Here is a 22,647-nt window from a genome sequence, read left to right on the forward strand (position 1 = left end):
CTTCCCTGGGGCTACGACCAAATAAGTGTCAAGAGACATTGAGGGGAGGAAGGGCTTGCTTTGGCTCACAGTGTGGGGATATAGTCCATCACAGTGGCAAAGGTGTGCTTGCAGGGGCCTGAGGCAGCTGCTCACATCATGCCCACGGGCAGGAAGCAGAGAGAAATGAATGCTGGTGCTCAGCTTTCCTTTTTATTCGGTTGGGAGTTCAAGAATGGGTAACAGGAACGGGCCTTACCACCATTCCAGGTGGGTCTTTCCTCTTTGGTATAACATGACTGAAAATGTGCTCAACGGCCATCTGGAGTTATGTTTCCAATTTGATTCTCAATTGAGGTCGGCTGACAATGAAGATTAACTACCACAGACTGAGACTCAGGAGAGACAGAGGCAGGATGTGGAGAGCTGTATCCAGTAGGTGCGCAGTCGAGAAACAAAAGGCAGAACTTAAGCTAGGTTCTTGTCTGGGAGAAGGACCCAGCATGGAGAGCCACATTTCCCTGACATGTACCATACAAAACGTCACTACCTACAAAGGTTAGTGGTCATTTGCCTACATTTATGTTGATCTGTGACAAAGAACCTCTAGTGGGCAATGAGGATGAATTGAGAACAAGATGACAGAACGGGCACCAAGTCCCAAATCTAGGAACTTCCTCCTTCCGGACCAGCTGCTTTCTCTTCTACAGTGAAGAAAAATGCCAGGATGCGGTACTTGTGACAGGACTGGCAGAGGCAGGGTTTAGATCCCACATCAATTCTGGCTCTTCTTTATATCTTTGAGCCAGACCTGTAGTTGCTGGAAGATTTTCTGTGAAGAAGAGATGGGAGGCGTTCTGGAAGTGAGAACCCAGTTATACAAATAACTAGGTAAGTGAGAGAATGAAACACTCAGAGTCTTTCTCTTACCTGTCGCCCCAGGCGGAGGCTGGGAGAGTCTGAAGGCCTCATAGGCGCCATATCGAAGCAGTGGGAGGCGCTAGGAATTAGAAGGGCTGTCTCAGAGGGTCCTAAGTCCTGTGTCACACTCAGTACATGCCAGGGATCTATGTCCCCTGGAAAGAAAGGGGAGAATGGTATTGGGCTGGGACAACAGACAATATTGTAGAGCCAGGCTCAGGCGGGAAACTCACCATTAACAAACAGTACTTGGGTGGCTCCGGGACGTTGACCACCATAATAGGAGTTCGTGTGGGTTACAGCCTGGGCAACAGATGCGGGTGAGAGACCAAACACTTGTTCACACAGATCTAGCTGGAAGGGCAGTGTTGGGAGCTGGGAAAAAGGACACTGAGGGTCCTCACAGGTGACATCTGTGGAAAGAGGAGTACCTTAAAGTGTGAAGAATACTTATAGCCAGCCTCCCGTCCCGAATTACATTACAGAGCTGTGATAGGAAAGGAAGGAGGTGGGGCTCCTAGAGAGAACACAATGGGCTCAGGGAGGGCATCCTGCAAGAATAAGGATTTGAGTTAGGATGGGTGAGCCAAACAAAAAAAGAAGAACCAACAGTAGGGAAAGGAGAAAAGTGAATGTGAAAAGGATTCGAGGGAAGGGAGGATCTGGAATGACTGCTTCTCAAATCAAATCATGTCTGCTCTGCTTAAAATCCATATCTCACAGTGTCCTGGGTAAATCGTATCTCCTTGGCCTCACAGGAATTCCCTCCTTTATATTTGCTGATCACCTACAGTGCACTCAGGTGTGTGTTGGGCAATACTGGGCAGAAAGTGGCAATCAAAATAGTTCCATGCTCTGCTGTTCCATGCTGAGCACTCAGAAGGGGAGGGGGAATGCTAGCAGACTAGAATACACTAAAGAACACAGAATAACAGAAATGGGACAAGTTTTGTTTTTGTCTAAAGAGATGATGGAAGACTTGGGGAAGGGGCATCTTGAGGTGAGACAGGAAGATGAACAAACTTTACAAAATGGGGGGATGGGTCACCCGAGCACATCGAACAGGATGCGCCAAATTCCTAAGCTGCTGGGAGCTGGTGTATTGGGCAGCCCAAAATATGCAAAGCTATATAATAACAGCAGTAAGAAAAGCACTTTATTATTCTCAGTTTATAGATATGAAAACTGGTCAATGACAGCTAAGCACTTGCCCAAGTTTGTCCAAGAGCACACAGATAGGAAATGGAGTTTGGATATCTTACTTCATGCCACTGCCCTCACTGGTCCCCAGAAAGCACAAAAAGAATGTAGAATTTAACTCTGAGCTGGGTGTGGCAGCATCTGCCTGCCATGTCAGCACTCAGAGGCTGAAGCAGGAAGAGTGATGTGACTTTAAGGTTACCTTAAGGTAAACCTGGGCTACTTGTCCCCCAAAAGAGAACAAAGGCTTAACTGTGGGGTGGGATGACCAGATTTGACAAATGATACAGGGCACCTACATTCAGATACACAAAACCCTGTTACTTTTGTACAAGTTTTTATCTGCATTGTTTTCATTTCTTTTCTATAGTTCAGATTTTAAGTAGTAGTTATCCTGTTTTTTTTTTTTTTCTGGTCCTGGAAGCTTCAACATTGGGTCACCAAAATGCAAACCCACTTCTAGGAAGATTTCTCTGGCTATGGTGTAGAAGTCAGACTGCACAGGCGACATGCAAGCTTGAAGACCAGGCCTGGGATCTGGCGGCAGTGTGTGGCGCCTCTGTCAGCACCACAGAGTAAGAAGTAGAGACCGGGAAGACCGAAGACTTGCCCAGACTGCAGAGTGGGTAAGAGTCGGTGCTTGACCCACATCCAGACAAGGCAGGTTTCTAACACAGTGACAGGAAAAGGCTGGGGACCTTCTGGGATAGAATACAGGAAGCACAAGGAAGGAGAGGCCATTTTATGTTGAGGCCGGAGTGTGAGTGGCATATTCAGTGGTTGTTTGCTCTCTCCAGTCACACACTTTGGGGGTTACACAAGGTCTGTTAGTTGTGACCGTGAGTTCAGACCATTTGTAAGATGTTTTGGTTTGGGAGTTGGGGGGGGGTCACTTACAGAAGCCAAACTCAGTGCATGTCTGGTACAACCACTGCCGGTCCCCCACGCCAGACACGAGTGGTTCAGTGTTTCTCAGCTGTGTCACTGTCTCCGCTCTGGAAAAGCTTAAACACTTCTGTCCCATGCTGCGCAAGACTATCTAGAGAGCACACACATGGACGTATAGATGCAGACACACATATATAGCTGTATTGCCCCTCCTCTCCTAGCAAGCTAGGGTCACATGCCTATAGTCGGTCATACATGAGAAGAAGGGTAAGTTTTTGAGGTTTTTGTGGTGTCCGAAGGCACCCACCAGAGGAGGCTCTTGTACCCTATGTCCAAGGTTTTGTCATCTGTGAGACCCCAGGCAAGAGGTAACCGTAAAACCTGTTTATTTTTCTGTAAGTGGGGTAATAATAGTGCCTGTACCCTGAGAAATTAAGGAAATAAATTTTGTGACGTATTCTTAAAGAATCCGGTCCAGAATTAGAGTAAGAAAAGTGATGGCGGAATTGTAACTGTAGAACGGGACGTGGTGGTAGTGATGGTGGTGGTGGTGCTACTCCTAAGAACTCCCATCTCAGAGCTCCCCAACCCTTCAGTCGTAAATACTTTTGTGCACTTGCTGTTGGCAGACGTTGCTGCTGCCAAGATCACATAACAAGATAGAAGATGTCGCAGTTATGGTCTCTACATTTGTATACCGTGTGTTTATCACCTGATTACTTAAGATAATTTTACTATCAGCCGGGCGAGACTTGCAAGCCTCATTATACAGATAAGAAATCTAAGGCGAGAAGGATAGTTTCGGTTGTCTGAGCTCAAAGAAGGTGGACGCGCAGTCTTGGTCCGTTAACCTCTGACTTACACGCGCGTCCGGGTGGCTTACCTGTACAGCCCGGCGAAGCCCCAGGTAGGGCGTGGAGTGGTTGCGGTTTCCCCAGGTCCCGAGCAGGAGTCCGCAGAGCTGGCGCACGCTTAGCGGCGCTCCCGCCTGCCCATCGTACTGCACCGTGCCTCCCACCAGTGCCTGCAGCGCTCCCAGCAGCTCCGCCTGGTCTTCAGTTAGGTCCAGGGAGCCGCAGGCGCCCAGTTCCTCCCTCAGCAAACCCTGAGCCGCTCGGCCTGAGCGCAGCAGCCGCTCCACCTCCGCGAAGGCTGTGGAGGCCGCCTGCAGGCACTTGGGAAACCAAGAAGCGACGTTCGCGGTGGGCGGGGGGAGACCGGATTTTCCTTCTTTGGAACTGCATCTTCTTGGGGAGGTGCCCAACCTCGCTCTCCGTTCTCTCTAAATCTTCCCTCCTAGTCTCCCGCATCCTCCTTAGGTTCCGGGTAGACCAGTCCAGAGCTCACTAGAGGCCCCGCCCCTGGTGACTCCGCCCCTAACCCGCCACGCCCCTCATCGGCCCCGCCCTCTACTGGCTTCTCTCTAGTCCAGCCCTCCCCTCTCCTCTGTCTAGGATCCCCGTCCCCCAACCACGACCCGGCGCCTCCTCTCTAGATGCTTCGCCCAGTTTTCAGTTCCAGCAGTTGGCAAAACCAGACTGCATCCCTGGGCTCAGGTCTTCCTCAACCCGGCTGTCCTAAGACTGGTCCCCATTCTGGTCCGGTTTTCCCTCGCTCTCCGAGTTCCCTCGCATTCCTCCACACTCTAGAACCCACCTACCTCCAAAGATCCGCCTATGGCGACTTGTGTCAGGCTTCTGGCCACCACCTGCGGCACGCAAGAAGGACTTCGGGAAGGTGCAAGCTTGGGCGTTCCCCATCCCCCACTGTCACTGAGCTCTTACCTGGTTATAGGTGGAGAAGTCCAGTACTGCGCTCAGCGGTGCGGAGGAGGCGACGGCGGCAAAGAAAAGGTGGGGGAACTACGAAAAGAGGGGCGTCAGCCAAGTACAAGGAGGGGTGCCTGCGCCCGGTGTCCCTCTCTGGCCCCAGAGTCGTGCATGGATAGGGAGGAGCGTGGGTGTATGATCACGCTACCCCTGGTAGGGACCCTGCAGTCCGACTTCCCCATTCCCGCCCACTAGAGGGGTTCTGAGGACCTTCAGTCGGGTCCAGGTAGCCAGCGAGCCTGCGTAGGAGCCTCCGAAGCAGATCCAAGGGCTGGAGGAAGACACATTGAGGATGCCGGAGAGGGCCTGGCGAGCGGAGGCCACGTCAGCCAACCTGCAAAGGAGCCAAAGTTTAACCCTACACCCCAGGGGCCCACTGTGTGGACCCATACTAAAACCTAAGTTGTGCCCTAGGTACCTTCCGGTAACTCTCTGCCTAGGCCAAAGGAGAAGACCCACCGATTTTAGTTGAGAACGGAAAAGTTTCCTAGCATGAGATTAAAAACCTAGACAAAAAATAGGGAGAAGCCAGAGGCAGTCAAGGAGGACGTCCCAAGGGAAGAAGGGTTCTAGGCAGGATGGGCTAAAGAACCGGGGGGCTGGGGGAAACCCTATGAGAAAGGAGAAAGATCCTGGGACATAACATCCTTTCTCCTCCTCAGCCTTTCCGAAGTGGTTCTCAGTCCGTGCCGTGCAGGTGCCATATGAAGCCAGTAGAGCTTACTGAGAAAACCGAGACGGGGAGACCAAGAGATGGAAACAAAACGGGGACAATCAGGGAGACCGATAGGGGGCGAGAGGAGCCTGGGTGAAGAGATGGAGCTGCTTGAGAACGTTAAAGCAGGTGAGAGGTTGGGAAAGGCGGCGGGGATGAGCAAGTGAGGTGCGCAGGAGAGGCACATACAAGTATCTGGGGGAAGCCTCTCCTCGAAGAGGAAAGAGGGCCAAAGCTTGAGACTGTATCCCTCAAAGTAGCAAGAACTGCAGTAGCTGAGCCACACTGTGTGAATGGGAGTTAACTGGGAACCCCGCGGCTCCTTTAAAGACTTTCTTCGGAGCTGCAGCAGATGTGAGGAATGAGCTTGGAGAGTCCTGATCCAGTTTACGGCCGCCCCGAGACAAGGTTTCCTGTTTTCTACATGGAAGTCAAGGGCAGTCACAGAGGATGTGACGATAACGTGGCTGAGGAATTCTGGTGGCTTGGAATGGTGGTCCAGAGCAAAAGCGTTAGCATTCTTTGGGCAGAAAGACAAGAAGGGGGGGGGGGGCGAGAGAAAGAAATAGGGAGAGACGGAATTAGAGGTGACAGGAGAAAGACAGGGGAAGCCAGAGGCTCAGAGGACAGCGGGCAGTAGCAGAGACATCACTGTGGAGACTAGCAGAGCATTCTAGTCCAAACACATTCCTTGTCTGCACTCACGCATGGCGGCTGGACAGGTATCGAAGCAGGGTTATATCCAGGCCCCCAGCAGGCATACTCAAACCATAGAATCTGTGTTCCAGGCTTATCACCAGGGCCCCCCAGGCAGGGGCCAGGGCGGCAGGATGCCCTGTGAAGAAGAGCACATGGTAGAGGTGGATGTGAGTTGAGTATGAAAGGTGGAGCTTCTCAGAACAGCAGCTCACCAAACCTTGCTTCTTACCTGCCATCACTGAGCCAGGCCCCAGGCTGCCCTCACCTCCTATGTGCAGAAATACTGGTGCATCTCGGCCAGTTCTGTGCTGATCATTCACCCAGTACCGCTAGGCATGGAGATGAGGGAAAAGAACTGACAGTCAATATCCCAACTCCCTCCTCACTCCAGCCTTTTCTCCAAGATCTTCCCCATCTACTCAGAGGTGTCCTAGCTGGGCTTGTCTAGAGCACATAGCTGTAAGAGTAGATATTTCGGGCCCTGAGGATGTACTGGCCAGCTTGGTATGCTTTTGCAGTGTGCATGGCAGGCCTCTGCTATTTTGGGAAGCAGCACTTATGGAGTAAGAAGTGACTAATTCAATTTAGGAATAGTGTAGCAACCTTAGGAGGGCAGTGAAGAGGGGGTACATTTGTTTATCCCTTCAGTTGCCACTACTGATTTCAAGGCTGATTTGGAGTTCTGCTACATGTTAAAACCTGATGCCACACCCTCGACCTTGGAGACAGTTTTATGTCACCCACATTGGCCTCAAACTCACAGCCCCAACATGACCTTGACCCCCAAGCCTCCTGTCTTCACCTCTCGTGCTCTGGGATTACAGGTGTGCAGGGCAGGGTAGAAAGTAAGGAACTGGGGTTGGGGCTGGGGACACAGACTAGGTATAGTTGTTGACAAGAATGTACAGGGGACATTGGCCTTCTCTACGAGTCTCACCTGCAGGAAGGTTCGTCTGTCAGACGCATTGAAGGGATCCAGTGGCTGTTCTAACCACCCTTGTTTGGGGACAGCCCCAGGACCCTGGCCGAGGCAAAAGCCTGGGTGTAGGCTAGAGCTTTCCTGAGACTTCTGAATGTGTTCTCTCAGGCGTCTGAGAAGCAAAGCTGTGAAACAGGAAGGCATGGGTGTTAGGCTGGGTTCTGGAGGTCTCCCTTCTTGACCCTCAACCCCATCTTACCTGGCGCTGACAGTCCCCAGAGAGAAACCAGAAGCAAGAAGCCCAACCAGGGAGCCTTGAATGCCATTCTTCCTAGTCTTCTGTCTTAGGAAGGCCTCCAGGCACTTGGCTTTTTTTCCACCACTGAAAACCTATATGATATACCCCCAGGGCTGGGCTTTGTCTTTCCCGAGAAGCTCCTGTTTCATTTGGGACGCCTCTCCTGGCAGGTTAGGCGTCAGTAGTAACTGCTAAAGCATAGCCAGACGCCAGCATCTGTAGACACTGAAGGATAAGGCAATACCCTCTGCCCCTACCTGCACCACTCCCCACTCTCCCCCTCCATCTCCTCTTCTGGTGCTTCCTTTCTCCTTTCTATGGTCAGCCTTTTCCCTGCTGATTTCCCATTCCCCATTTAGGCTTTACCCCCTTCCGGTTTCTCCACTTTTACTTTAACCTCTCACACCGCCAGTTTCCCCCTTACCTTTAGTCCTTTCTCTCTGCCTCTTAGCACATCCTTAGTTGTCCCAAGTATCAGTTTCCCTTTTGTTCTTTTGTGCCAAATTTTTACCTTAACTGTTTTCAAGCTTCCCATATCAACAACCCAAGGGCACAATGACCTGGGTTTAATCTCCAGTATCAAATTAGCCAGGTGTGATGAGGCAAGCCTGAGACACCTATACTCAGGAGGTAGAGGTGAGGAACCGAAGTCCAGTCATCTTCAGCTACACATAGCAAGTTGGAGGGCAGCGTGAGATACAGGAGGAAAAAAGTAATTGCCGAAGATAATTATCTTTATTCCCCTCTTAGCTTGATGTTTTATTCCGTTCAAGGCACCATGGGAGAATTTAGATTTTAAAAAGTCATGTGTATGAGTGTATACAAATATGCCTATTTGTACATATGTGCACTATGTTTGTGCCTCATGCCCAAGGTCAAAGAGGATGGGAGATCCCCTAGGACTAGAGTTACAGAGGATGGTGAGCCACCGTGTAGGTGAAGCAAATTTGGCTCTTTTCCAAGACCAACACATATTCTAAACTGCTGAGCCATCCCTTCAGGCCCTAAGTGTGGGAAGTATTACACGTATTTTCATGTATATATAGTTTGCTGTCCCTTTAACTAGAAAGTCAACTATAGTCAGGTTGGGATTCTTCTCTCTTCCTTCCCTAAACACCAAATTCCACCAACCGTGCACATTGTAATCATTTGTGACAACTCTTCGATGAATTTTGTTAGATTGTCTTTAAAACTGTATCAGAGGTTTGATGACCTCTCCTATTTCAGTGTTCTCACTTCTGATTAGCATTTCACTGAGGTGTCTAAGAAAGGTTTTCCTCTTCCTGACACACGGTCATTTTCACTTAGCAGACAGGAGTTTCCATTAAACATGAGACCGTCATTCCCTCCAATGTTCAGGACACACTCCTGACTCCCGATCTTGCTCAGAGTAAAATACAGAGCATTTAAAGTGGCCTTGGAAAGTGTACATAACTTAGCCACTGTTGCTTTCACAGTTTCCTACGGAGCCCCTTGCTCTTGGGCTTGCTGTTCCAGACACACGGAACTGCTCTGCATTTCACAAGTTTGTCAGCTAAGCCTTTGCCAAGCTTTCTCTCTCCGAGCATTGGCGAGTTTTATTCTTTCCCTCCCCGCACTTTCCCTTTTCTGTTGTAATCTTTTTCCTCTTCAGCATTGCAGATCAAACCCAGGGTCCTGAGCAGAAACGTAAGGACAGGGAACATAATAGGTAGAAAAGATATACTCTTGCGCTTCACAGAGAGTGGGTTCTAGTCCAATGTGGCATCGTAGAAACTAGCTTAAACCTGATGAAAAGTTTGCTCCTCACGTTGCCTCCGAAAATCACTTTCAGCAACCATATGGATCTTCTTTACATGTAAAGAAGCAGCCCTACAGCCTGGGGGGAAATATTGGCTAGATACCTGAAAGAGGATTAGAATATAAAATACCCAAAAAGCTGGGGAAAAAAATCTAAATGCCAAGAAAACGACTCAATTAAAAGTTGGGGCATGGAACTAAACAAAATTCTCAAAAGAAGAAATACAAATGGCTGAGAAGTAAATTTAAAAAAAAGTTCAACACGATTAGCCCTCAGAGAAATGAAAATTAAAACTACTTTGTGATTTCATCCTACTTTACTCAGAATAGAAATGCAATGGTAAATTTACATATGCTATTTAGCCGTAAACAAAACTTCAGTTATGAAATCCATTAGTCAGTGTCTGAGACCCAGAAAGACCAACATGTTTGCCTCATATGGATTATAGAGTTCAATCTTTAGATGTTAGTTTAACTTGCAATACCTATAAAGGTCAGGGAACAGTCAGGGGCCAGGGGGAAGGGGGTCCACACAGTGACATAATGGGGGGATAGCAATAAAGGGCAGAAAGGGCAAGGAAGGGGCTGGAGGGGGCGAGGTAGGAAGGAGTATGGAGGGATAACTAACATTTAACACCCTAGAGAATGTGGTTTCAAAAGGGATCATGTGTCTCTGCTTAAAGCCCATAGCTCACAGGGTAAATCTGACTTCCTCGGCCTCACATGAATTCCTATGACGTATAGTGTGTTTGTTTTGTTTGTTTGTTTGTTGTTTTATGAGACAGGGTTTCTCTGTTTCTCTGTATAACAGCTCTGGCTGTCCTTTATCCCGTTTTGTAGACTATGCTGGTCTATAGCTCCCAGATATCAGCCTTCCTTTGCCTTCCAGAGTTCTGGGATTAAAAGTGCTACCACACAAGGCTTTGGATGAGTTCTCTCTGCGTCTCTGTCTCTGTCTCTGTCTCTGTCTCTCTCTCTCTCTCTGTCTCTGTCTCTCTTTCTCTCTCTCTCTCTCTCTCTCTCTCTCTCTCTCTCTCTCTCTCTCACAAACACACACACATGGTGTTTAAATGGAGATTCAGGGGACTTGATGACTTTGGCCTTCACAAGCACATGAAATTACACATGCACATACACATGCACACATCACACACACACACAATTAAAATAAAATAAATCTGAAAAAAATCTGTTAATAAAATGTTTGTCCTACACTTAATTTTTTACAATGATTGTATCAAATTATTCAGAATCTATAATCTGCTTACTAATTTCAAGATGAGGCAATAGTTTACTTTTATAGGGATAAAATAATTTTACATTTACAGTAAAAAGGAAGCCTAACTTTCAAGACTACCTTACAGGAGAAGGTACAGCATACTTTTTATTTCCATGGAATGGAATCAAGGACTAAGACCGAAGGATATACACTAGAAATCAACAAATACTGGGGAAGACTTTGAGGACGAAATAAGGACTGAACATAGGAAACTTTGCACTGCGGTCTCTTGACTGGAGTCAGTACCAGTTCTGGACCACACAGTTCTAGGACTAGAGCAAAGAAAGCGGGGCTGGGAATGAACCTCAGGCAGGGTCAACATTAGGTAAATTACTGGAGGTACTTACATACAAACCAGATATATTTCTTAGACATATACACAGAGTTTAGGCTTGATTGTTACTTAAGAATCTATCTGCAATATCGACATCATCAAAATAGAAAAAAAAATCAGATTCAGATTACATTCAGTAGAGCTGATCGTAAATTTCACAAAACCTTTACCTCAACCAAGCTTCTCTCATCGTCCTGCCGCTACTGGTAGCTGTTCCCTTCTCAGACTACAGCGCCTCTGGCAAATAAGACTAGCTTAAGCTAATTAAACGATGCCAGAACGAAACACACCAAGGACTCTGCAGGTCTGTCCACACTTTGTTTTTATACCGTAAGTCTACAAAAATCTGTTTCGTTTTGTTTCAAACGGACAATATATAGCTTTCAGCAACAATCCCAAGGGTTGGGGGGCGCACGGGCAAAGGCGCGCGTGTGTGTGTGTGTGTGTGTGTGTGTGTGTGTGTGTGTGTGTGTGTAGGGGGTGCGGGGGAAGGGATAGGACATGAACCGAGAGACCGGTCCAGACATCTGGAGATTCCGATTACTTTAACAGCGGCATCTTCGAGAAGGAATAGTTTAGATTCACAAGGTTAGCAAACAGGTTAGAGGGGACCAGGATCAGAGGCTGTAGAGTTGGGGAAAGGATTGGACCGGACAGCAGGGTGTCTTCAGAAATCAACTTGGCGGGGGACATCACCAGGAGTTTCTTCCTGACTGGTACTCTTCAGGCTCCGGAGCAATGGTCCAGGACCCCACAAAATCCTGTGAGAAGGCGGAGGACGCGCTGTTTGGGCACTGGCGCAGAGCCGTTGTTGTGACATCGGTAGGTAGTTGGTTTGCAATTGGGCACTCTTCTCGCTTTCCCCAGTGCACTGACTTGATTTCTGGTAGACTGGCTAGTTTATCAAGACTCCCCGCCGGAGCCATCAGGGTCACCCCCTCTCCGAGGCGTTTCGAGGCCACTATGTCCTGCTACTGCCTGCCTGCTTTTTTTGGTGGGATGGTAAAGAGCAAATGGTAGAAGCTTATTTCATATTCTTCTCCGTTCCTGTGAGCTTTGATGAGAGGCTTGTGTGTGTGTGTGTGTGTGTGTGTGTGTGTGTGTGTGTGTGTGTGTGTGTGTATCAGCAGTTACCGTTCAAGGAAAAGCAGTTATGGTTCGATCTTAGAATAAAAACGAACTAGTTATGAAAAGCATGTATGAAAAGTACAAACTTTTTAAAAAATTAGGGGGAACGGTATTTGGAGCTTAAGGACTCAACCCAGTTAAGGGTAAAATGATTTACCAGTTCAGTTCTGCAACGTCTGTTTTAATGTTATTTCTACTGGACCGGCCTCCGAGACCAAAGCAAAGTAATGCATCCTAAGCGCGGAGGCAGGGCGTGCCGCTGTGCGCTCTCAAACAACAGCCGCCTAAACAAAGAGCAGAGCAAAACAATGAACAGGAAAATAAAACGGCTTGGGAATCGGGCGTGGTTACTCCCACAGGTAATCTTAGCGCTTTAGGAAGCCGAGGCAGGAGGGTTGGCGCTCATTTAAGGCTCCTCTCGACTACAGAGTGAATCCCAGGGCAGACTGTTTTGAGGCTTACAATGGAAGGAAAACCTGAACAAGACTGGAAGAAATAGGGGTGGGGAAGGATGGGAGAGTATCTTAGAAAAAGAAAAAGAAAAAGAAAAGAAAGAAAAAGAAAAAGAAAAAAAGAAAAAGAAAAAAAGAAAAAGAAAAAGAAAAAGAAAAGAAAAAGAAAAAGAAAAAGAAAAAGAAAAAGAAAAAGAAAAAGAAAAAGAAAAAGAAAAAGAAAAAGAAAAAGAAAAAGAAAAAGAAAAAGAAAAAGACTGGAAGGAATCTGGAGAGAGTTTACTTGCCACCAGCTCTCCTTAAAGAGTGAAATGTCATTTTAAATCAAAAGGGCCGAACACTTAGCTGTGTTTCTGCTGTCTTTATTTGAAGAGTAAAGCAAACTTCGGTATAAGGATTTAGAACTCGTAAAATGGAACCTGTTTCCGCCCGGTTTCGAACCGGGGACCTTTCGCGTGTTAGGCGAACGTGATAACCACTACACTACGGAAACACCCCTGCTACAGCCCTTGCTTTTCTGAGCTAGTTAAAAATAGATGCTTCTATTTATATACATTTGATTCTTAAATTCAACAGCTTAAATTAGAGCCCAAAGACTAACCGTGAAACAGGTAAAACCCCTGTGCAGCTGCAATTCTTTCTACACGAACTCCATCCAGGCGGAGAAACTCAGGTCGACTCCTGGCAAATTTTACTTAATGGAATCTCCTTATGCATTCATTGTGTGCTCCTTTCTTGGCCTGAGTGAGCCTATCTTACCTTCCCATCCTTAGGCTAAACCAGCGGACTGTGTTTTCATTCCATCATTTTCAGAAACTGCTCAGAGACAAGCTTTCTTGACGATCGATCGACACAAAAGGCCAAGGTATTGTTTGCAAAGAGGGTGTAAGAGGGCTGGAGTGTGTTTGAGAAGTCTCAAGTCGGGACAGGAAAACTATTCGGTGTGAGCAATTAGGAATGAACAAACATCCGTGCTCTGGTAATAAATACATGCACATCACAGCTCCATTTGGTCACATCTTTGTTCCCCAGTGATGGACAATCACACGGTGAGAGACAGAGCTGAACCTAACGGTAATGAAGACAAACTGAACAAGTTCCAGGACTGAGCAGACTGCTGTCTTTGCGCACACTGCAGTGTGCCGGACACTAGACGTGCTGAAAATCACCAGCACACGACGTCCGAAGGATGACAAAGTAGGAGTACAAACCTCAGAAGCTCAGAGATCGTTAGTAACGGGGACTCTTGACGTTGTTTTTGGACTGTCTAAGTCGCATGTACTCCGCTACTTTTCATGGCTGCATAGGATTTATCACTCCAGCTATTTCCGTACCCAGTGATGGCGCCAAGGTTGAAGCCGATTTAGAAAGGTCAGTATTGATCTACCATTAACATCTACCTACCTATGACTCTGTTTCTTTGAGTATTGGGTGTGAGGGTTCTACCAAACTAAGAGGATATCTAGATAACTAGATGTAAGGAACTCTCTGAGACAGGGTATTATGTAGCCAAGGCTAGCCTTGAACTCTTGATTTCGTGCTGGGATTACAGGTGGGCACAATCATTTAGATATAGATATTCTAAACTAGACTATGAAGTTTTTGGGATGCTTTCCTGAATGGCTGCATCAGGGTAGCCCCCACCAGCAGATATGGGAGAGCGGTTATATCTGTTCTGTGCCTGTTTCTGTTCACACATCCAAGTTTCTATTTCTACACTTCTTTACATACATGAACTATATATGTTTCTATTAATTTTTGCTACATATGAGTATTTAAATCCTAAAAATCTTATTTTTAAAAAGTTTATTTATTTATTTATGTGTACATGTATGTATATCTGAGTGTAGTGCCCATGGAAGGCCAGAAGAAATCACTGGACTCTTTGGACCTAGAGTTAAAGTTGCTTGTGAGCCACCCAACATGGGCCCTGAGAATCAAGAGCCGCAAGCACTCTTAAGCACCAAGTCATCTCTTCAGCCCCATATGTATATAAACTCTTTAGACAAGCATTTAAAAAGTAAAATCCACAAGCAGCAAAAAAAAAAAAAAAAAAAAAAAAAAAAAAAAAAAAAAAAAAAAAAAAAAAAAAAAACAAGCAAGCAAGAAGGAAAGAAAAAGAGGGAAAAAATAAAATCCATAAATGATTCTACTGTATAGTGTGAGAAACACATCAGATAATGTATTTTTAAAAGCCTCTTCTGTATGTCGCTGTAGGTGGGACTCATTTTTGATGTTGTCCCTTTTTATACCCTAGTACTCTGATCCCAGCCCTGACAGGCTGGGGTTTCTAACAGACAGAGGTCTAATTGCCTTAATCAGATATGAGGTTTTTCTCTTTCCTTTTTAAGCAGCACCACAAGGATTTGTTTCTTTTGCATATGCTTTTAAACATAACTCCGTATTTCATAGATGCAACTTCATAACTATTTAGTCTACAGTACAACCTAGAACAGTTTAACAGGGTACAATATTTGACGCCTGCCTAGATTAGTGGACTTAAAATCAAATAGTTATGTCTGTGTGTTCAAGCTTTACTCCCCTTGATAAAACTCCGGAGGGACAAGAGTTCCTTATGCAAATGTAGAGTGTTTTAATGTTTCATCTTACCTGTCAGAACAGCAGTGGTAAGCAGGCACTTTGGGAACTTTTAGACTATTGGGGTGGGGGATGGGCAGGCTCAGTCTACTTTACACTTAGAGAAACTTGGATTCTGCAGACAATTTACTCCAGGAGAAGACGTTGTGGAAACCATCTTCAGTGTTGAGGCAGGTGAAAGGGAGTGAAACCCACCTGCCTGTCCTCTTCTGGAATCAATGAGGAAAGACTCTCAACTCTACTGGGACTAAGCTCTTCCAGGATCCCTCAGGAGAGCGGACAGGGACAGAGGCAGGACAGCCTCAGAGCAGGCTGTCAGAACAGTCTTCACAGGAGGGTTTAGCCAGAAAGTTTAGGAAAGCATCCATCAACAAATAAAGGAGTTTTCAGTTTGCTTAAAGGAGCAGGAGACAGTTGAATGATCAAAGATAATTCTAGAGAGAGCGGGGGTGTGGTGGGGCAGGAGGGGCAAACGTTCTTGGTTTGACTACTGTTTGAGAAAAGTGTAATTGGAGCATCTCTGTATGTAATGATACTGACCTTGGGCCTGGTGGCTGTAGCTGGTTGATATTGAGCTCCTGTGGTTTTTAGGATCCGGGCCTGTCTATCTTCACAACGGGGTGTGCTTAATGCCTTGTTATCACCTTCCCATTGCAGGCTTAAGGAGAAACTGCTTAGTTGTTTCTGAAAGCCACCCACTAGCAGTGAGTGAGTGTTTAATGCCTCCACATCTTCACTGACCTTTGTTACGGTAATCATCCAGAATTTCTTGGACTCCAATTTGTATTTCTAAAGGTTTAAGCGTCTTTGCTTGTGTTTACTTAGTACTTGTACGCATACTTTTGTGTGTGCTAAAATATTTGCTTTTTTTTTTTTTTTTAACTTTTTTAACTTTTTGAGACAAGTCCTGGGATGATGGCGAACTCCAGATCTTCTCCTCTTGATTCTCAAGTGCTGGAATTACAGCCTAGCATCTTGGCACCCTGTGTGGATGGTCTTCCCAGTCCTGAGCTTTGAGAGCTCTTTACATATTCTCCAGCGCATCTCAGATATCAGACACATGCTTTGCAAACACCTCGTCTAATTATAAAACGTGTCTATCTACCATTCATAGGGGGCCCAATGCGTCAAAATTTTTTGAGAGTCGTGTTAATGTATGTTAGAGAGGTTTTACTTCTTTTTTTATTTTCAGCCAGTGTCAAGCCAAATAATACATTTTGATTGCTGGACCTTGGTATTTAGTCTCAGGAATGGGTCAGTAGCCAGATAAAGGAATAGACGCTGGGGGCTGGCTTTAGGAATGCAATCTAGGGGTTTAGCTAGGGAGAGGGAGAGAGAGGGAAAGGGCAAAACCTGCTAGCTCCATGCTCCGGCCTGTTAGAGAGCCCTTCACTTAGATTCAGCAAGCCACTGTAATTATAAAATACAGAGTTATATCTCCCTGGGAAGCTGTCCTGTCCTCTCTTCCGGGGTGGTGGTGGTGATAGCTATTTTTCGAGTGTGGGTGAAATCACGTTTATAAGCTCGAGTCCCATTTCTGCCTGGGTGCCTTTTCTTAAACCTCAGAGTATATTGGTATTCAGAGGATACCTCAGCTCATATATGGTTCAAGAAATTAATTATGCATCACTCTTTAAGTTAGTCCGGCACTCCAGGTTTCAATGCAGCTCTGCATGTATGCGCAGTGAATAACAAAGCATAGGAAAAGTCTCCCATTTTCAAATTCACTCAGCCTGGTCATTTTGGTGGATTTACCGGCACCTTAGCCTAAAGAAAACGGACACGGAGTGGGCGGCGGTGAGCGAGCCACCCCGAAGTAGCCAAAGCGCCTTGAGAGAGGCCTTGAGAGATAGGTGCCTTCAGCACAAACCGCTCTCGCGGTGGAATCTGTGGGTTAGCGGTGGTTCTCCACGAGAAAGAAAACCCGAGACGCTCCAAACCCGTTCTCTCTTTTCACGCCGTTTATCTCAATTGAGTGTGGAGTGGACGCAGCCTGGGCGCGGCGTGAAGTCATCCTTTTAATCCCAACACGGCTTGAATCTAAAACTATCCCATATGGATAAGATATGAAGAATAGGGTGCACCTCGCAATTTAATTTAAATTTAATTGAATCTGTGTTCCTTCCCGGTTTCACCTTGACGTCCTTTTCAAACACCTCTTCTTTTCTCTATTTCTCAAGGCCCTCGCCCTGGAAAGCTTTGGAAGGTAGATCAACCCGCTCAGACACTGCCCCAGAGATGCACTTCTCGGTCTACCTATACTCTCTGACTCTTCATTTTATCTGGGTTTTGTCTGGGATCGCTTTTAACATGAATGTTTCTTAGCCCGCTTTCTCTCACCAGCCCGGGAGGTGCTCAGGGACAGAAGTATAGTCAGCTGTGGAGCCCGGCCCAGGGCGGGGGCGAGCGGTTGGGGATAAGCCAAAAAAGTGTTGATTGATTTTTAGTTTTTTCCTTTGCTACTACGATTTTCAAAACAAAGTTCAGCCTTTTAAACTGTTCAATTCAGCGGCTATTCGTGTACCCGTGTTGCAATACCGTCTTTGTTTCCTGACTTCAAAATTAACTTTCTCCATCACATGGCAACCGGTGGTACGTCCTAACTCCAAGTTTGGTGGTCTGGTCAATTCATGTCACTACCAGCATGCACTGTGTACCTTTTTTATTGACTTTTCCTCAACACAGTGCTTTCCAGTTTCACCCATTTGTTGTTTCAAGACGATAGAGTTCTTTACTGTTTGTTAGTAATAGTACGCTGTCGGATAATGTTAAGTCAAGACATTATGAGGGATCAGGGATTTTTAAGGCTTGATTTGTTTCTCTTATGGATCTGAACACATGAACAGAAGTGTCTTGTTTGTATTATTAAGAAAAGTTAAGGCCGAGCCAGCCAGGAGTCGAACCTAGAATCTTCTGATCCGTAGTCAGACGCGTTATCCATTGCGCCACTGGCCCGCCGTGGTGGGGAGGTTTACTCTACTGATTATTGGCTGCAACCTTAAATTAATTATAGCCCTGGTCTCAAGCTAAGTCAATTCAACAAATGTTTGATTTGCACAATGTTCATGACTTGTATTACTGAAGCTTGAGTTTTCCATCTTGCTAACGTATGCAGTTTAACGTTGGTTCCTCTGACGTTAAACAACCCTCACTGCCAGCCGGCTGCCAGAATGAAAACGTAAAACAAAACCCGCTCTTCCCTCCTCTTCCTTCTTTCCTCATCTCCTTTTACTTTTCGATGTTTAGAAACAGTATCATTCTGTAGCCCTGACTGCCAACTCTTCAGCCTCAGACTCCTGGAGTTCTGGAATTACAGATGTGCACCACAAAGTTAAGTATTTTACGTTTTACAGTCTCAATTCACGCAGCAGTTCTGGGTGCAGTTGAAAAATCTAGCTGAGCCGGACGTTGCGGCACCAGCCTTTAGATCCCTGAATTCCGGATTTACCTGGAGAGTTGTCTTTAGAGTATAAAAGAAAGTCTGCCTGGATATTACTTAAGTGCTGTGAGCGGAAACACTTTAAAATGCACTTGTAAGAAGAGACAAAGGTTTCCTGGTGAAGCTGGGCGTCAGCCTGTTTGCTGAGTAGTGAGCAAACCTATCTATAGTAACTATAGTAACCTTTGCCCTCCACCCCTCTTCTTTTCTCCTCTTCCCTCCCTTTCCCTCCCCCCTTTCCGTCCCCTTCCCTTCCTCTTCCCTCCGTTTCTTTTTTTTCATTTGTTTTATCTTGTTTTTTTTTTTTTTTTTTTTTTTTTTTAAGTTTCTCTGTGTTGTCCTGTCTGGGAACTCGTTTCCTAGACTCCTGCCTCTGCCTTCCAAGTTTTGGGATTAAAGGCGACCAGTGACATATCTAATGTGAACACGGAAAGTTAAGAAAAAAAAGAAGAAGTGAGCGTAGAAAACATAGCTCTCTTTGCTTGAGTTTGCGAATTGACTACGTGGTCACACTTCCACAAGCAGGTGTGCTGAAAAACTGTACGCGAAAGTCTCATACGCTGTGAGCAGGATTTGAACCTGCGCGGGAAGAACCCATTGGATTTCGAGTCCAACGCCTTAACCACTCGGCCATCACAGCTAACCCTAACTTCTTTTATGTTATGTCATTTGTATATTAAATAATTAAAAAAAATTTTTTTTTCCTGAAAATACGTACTCTGAAGAAACCGGACACTATAATCCCACTAAAGCCAGCAAACTCCTAGCTAATAGGAAGTTTCCTTTCATCAATACGCAATAAACAATCACTAATCAGATCCCTTCCTCAAATCTTACTCAAGTCGACCCGATCTCCGTAGACTTTTTAAAGGAGAACAATATTCCGGAATATCAGAATCTCTCCCATTTTCGGTTTTCATAGATGACCGAGTTTTTCTTCATAGACGTGGCAGGGAACAGAGTTTGAGTTGGTTGTCTGTCTGTACATCTACACTCCTAAATCAGGCTGCTTTCCCCACACAACACGGGAAGCACTGCTCCCGAGGGAGAAATTTGGTAAGTTCTATCCATACTCGAAATTTATGTGCCATCTGAGGCAATATTTCTACAAATGTGCAAGATATGTTTGCACACATGAATGTTTGCACACATGAATGTTTGCACACATGAATGTTTGCACACATGAATGTTTCGCTGGGGTCAAGCTCATTCTCTTCTGAATATGAAGAAAAACATCAGCAATATGTGTTTTTAAAAATAATACTCTTGTTAGTGTTAAACAATTTAGAATAATTTGACCTGGTACTTTGTTTTTTTTGCACACACACACACACACACCTAAATATACACATTTAAGAGTTGGCTGTAATCCTAGTACTTGAGAGGTAGAGACAGGAAGAACATAAACTTTAGGCATTCCTTCATTGCATAGTAAGTTGGAGGCCAACATGGGATACATGAGACCCTGTCTCAAAAAAAAAAAAAAAAAAAAAAAAAAAAAAGAGAGAAAATGAGAATATGAGATGTTTGTGTGTGTGTCTCTGCACTCGAGTGCACATCTATCTTTAACATAAAATCAAAGTTGAGATGGAAGTGTTTTGAATCCTACCATAGGAGTATATACATGTATTTACATGGGAGATCGGACATATGTTTTTTTAGAAACTGCCACTCTGAGACCTGGGCATGATGGCACACACCTTTAATCCCAGCACTTGGGTGGTCACAGTAAGCAGATCTCTGAATTTGAGGACAACCTGTCCTAAACAGAGTTCTAGAACAGCCAGTGGTACTGAAAGACCCCCGAATTGGGGAAGCCCCTCACTCTAGTACCGGGAGAACTTGAACCCAAGAACTCACAGAGAGCCTATCTTGCTGCAATCAGGCAAGAGGTTTATTGTGGGGAAGGGGGTAGACCAGAGCTTTGGGGACGACACATATCTCACACAGGAGATAGAGGAGTCGACCCCTAACTCAATTAGGGGGACATATTTATAGGGAAAATTACATTAGCAGTTAGCAACAGGCACATAGCAATTTCATTGGTTCATTCAAATTGGCACACTCTGTCTGCTTTTGGATATGATTCAACTCCAGGCCACTCTGTATTGGGGGCACACTGACCTTCAGACTAGTTTTTCTCAGGACTGCAGAGTCAGACCTTATCGAGACCAGGTGGTCTGCGGTTTTTGTTCTCAGCCTTGACACATACTTGTCCTCAAGGCAGGGTTAGTGGGGTTAACTTGAAATTTTAACTCTTTCAGTACACGCAGAGAAACGGTTTGAATTAAAAAAAAAAAAAAGAAATCTGAAGAATACATAATTAAGGAACAGCTGAGAAAATGCTTCCTTCAATGGTTTTGAAGATTTTGTGAGATTAAAATGGTAAAATTCACTCTGTGTAAACTGTGACAACTTCCTACTTGAGGCCAGTGCCCCTTTGAGCATTAATTAGGGTCTGTCACATGCTATCATTATTAAAGAGTTTCTCCTTTATCAAGCTCTGGGTGCTTGGGGGTGAATTCTTGCTGGGAGAAGTTGTTCTGCCATTTTAGTATAATCAGCCTGAGATGTCTGGCCGGATGCCACAGACTGGAAGGCGTGCACAGCGATGAGCATTTCCCCAGAATTCTGGAGGCTAAAAGTCCAAAACCAAAGCGTTGCCAGGGTCAGGTTTTGGTAAAGTGTATCTTTCTGCTTTCTTCCTGTGTATCCATGGAGGGCGGTTTCCAATTTCTTTTACTTGGTCTCCTAAGGACACATGCTGCCCTGGATTACAGCTTCACTTTGGGACCTTGTTTAACTTTAATCGTTATCTAAAACTTCCATCTCTCAAAGCCACCACACTGGAAGGAATGTGGGCTTCGAAGGAATGAATCTCCAAGAAGACACAATCGGCCCCTAAGAAGACCTAATGTGTCTTTGGTAATATAGTGCCCACCCTGGGTCCTATCACTCTGACTTCTGCTTGTCTCAGTGGTTGCAGGGTTCACCATGACATCTAGCAAAAGAGGAGTCCCTGTAGAGCACACATGAGGACCCCAGAGCTGTGAGCATGAGTATTTCTCATAACAACCATGAAAGGTCCTCTGGGGAGACTCACCCTTCTCAAGAAGGTCTTAGATCTGATAGAAATCTCATTTCAGCCTTTAAACCTCCGCAGCCTGTAAGTATTTTGCTCTATGGAGATATTTCATTTCATTATGTTGAGTCATTTTAGCTATGGCTCATGCATTAATCAACCAGAAATACTTAGAACTAGTCCCATTCCCCTTGAACTGTTACATCAAATCAGCGGGGTTTGATCCAGTGCGATGTTTGTAACCCTTCTCCATTGGTCCCGAACCCTTGAAGCCCATTCTTTCTCAGATTTGTCAAATTTCCATTAGACACATGGACAAATATTGCCTGGCATGAATTTCAGTAGCTAGGAGGCTAAGGGAAGGGGAAGAGGAGCGGCACTTGTTCTAGACCAGCCTGGGCTACAATGTAAGAACCCCACAAATGTATGTATGTATGTATGTATGTATGTATGTATGCATGTGTGCATATATGTATGTATGATGACTAAAATGACACAATTCTTCTGGTATGTATCATGTATCCTCAAAGGTCATACTTTGACTTCACACTCAAGAGTCAGTGACACACCCTGAGGACTATCAAGAGAGCCTCAAAGGACAGCTCTAGCTGCTACCAGCGATCACTAGGAGTCAAAAGCTGGAACCAGAGAATCATTTTAGAAAATGTGGTTCAGGAAGGTCATAGTTCTCTCCTTCCAATCTTTATTGCAGATGAAAGTTCCTAAATTTCATCAATACCCCACCCAGACAAGTATCTCTTATCTACCAAAGTCCCTGTTTTACCTGTCCTATGATTCCCATGCCTTGTGGGGGAGAAGAAACGTCTTTGCTCACTCACCACTAGACGATTCATGACTCAGGCTTGAAAAAGAGAGAACAGATAGACAAGAGAAATTTTATTAGTAGTGTAAGAACAAGATTTAAATCGGGCATTGGTGGTGCATGCCTTTGATCCCAGCACTTGGGAGGCAGAGACCTGCCTGGTCTACAGTGTGAAGTCTGGGGCAGTCAGGGATATCCAGAGAAATGTTGTCTTGAAAAACCAAAAATCAACCAATCAAACAAAAATTCTCAAAACAAACAAACAAAACAAACAAACAAAAACCC

At 45.5% G+C, this 22,647-nt stretch overlaps 1 protein-coding gene across 1 annotated transcript; it reads right to left on the reverse strand.

The window, feature by feature from the left end:
- Positions 1 to 754: 754 nt before the first annotated feature.
- PRSS16 (serine protease 16) lies at positions 755 to 7,476 on the reverse strand (the record flags this gene model as incomplete). The annotated part of the gene is made up of 12 exons (XM_080918520.1): positions 755 to 811; positions 910 to 1,055; positions 1,134 to 1,313; positions 2,998 to 3,139; positions 3,872 to 4,162; positions 4,649 to 4,696; positions 4,773 to 4,850; positions 5,028 to 5,151; positions 6,238 to 6,367; positions 6,461 to 6,560; positions 7,169 to 7,335; positions 7,410 to 7,476. The coding sequence occupies 12 exons, from the start codon at positions 7,474 to 7,476 to the stop codon at positions 755 to 757; spliced, it is 1,530 nt and encodes a 509-aa protein (XP_080774646.1).
- Between the last annotated feature and the right edge of the window lie 15,171 nt (positions 7,477 to 22,647).

This window comes from Micromys minutus (genome assembly GCF_963924665.1).
Source record: "Micromys minutus genome assembly, chromosome: 6".
In the NCBI taxonomy this organism is placed as follows: domain Eukaryota; kingdom Metazoa; phylum Chordata; class Mammalia; order Rodentia; family Muridae; genus Micromys; species Micromys minutus.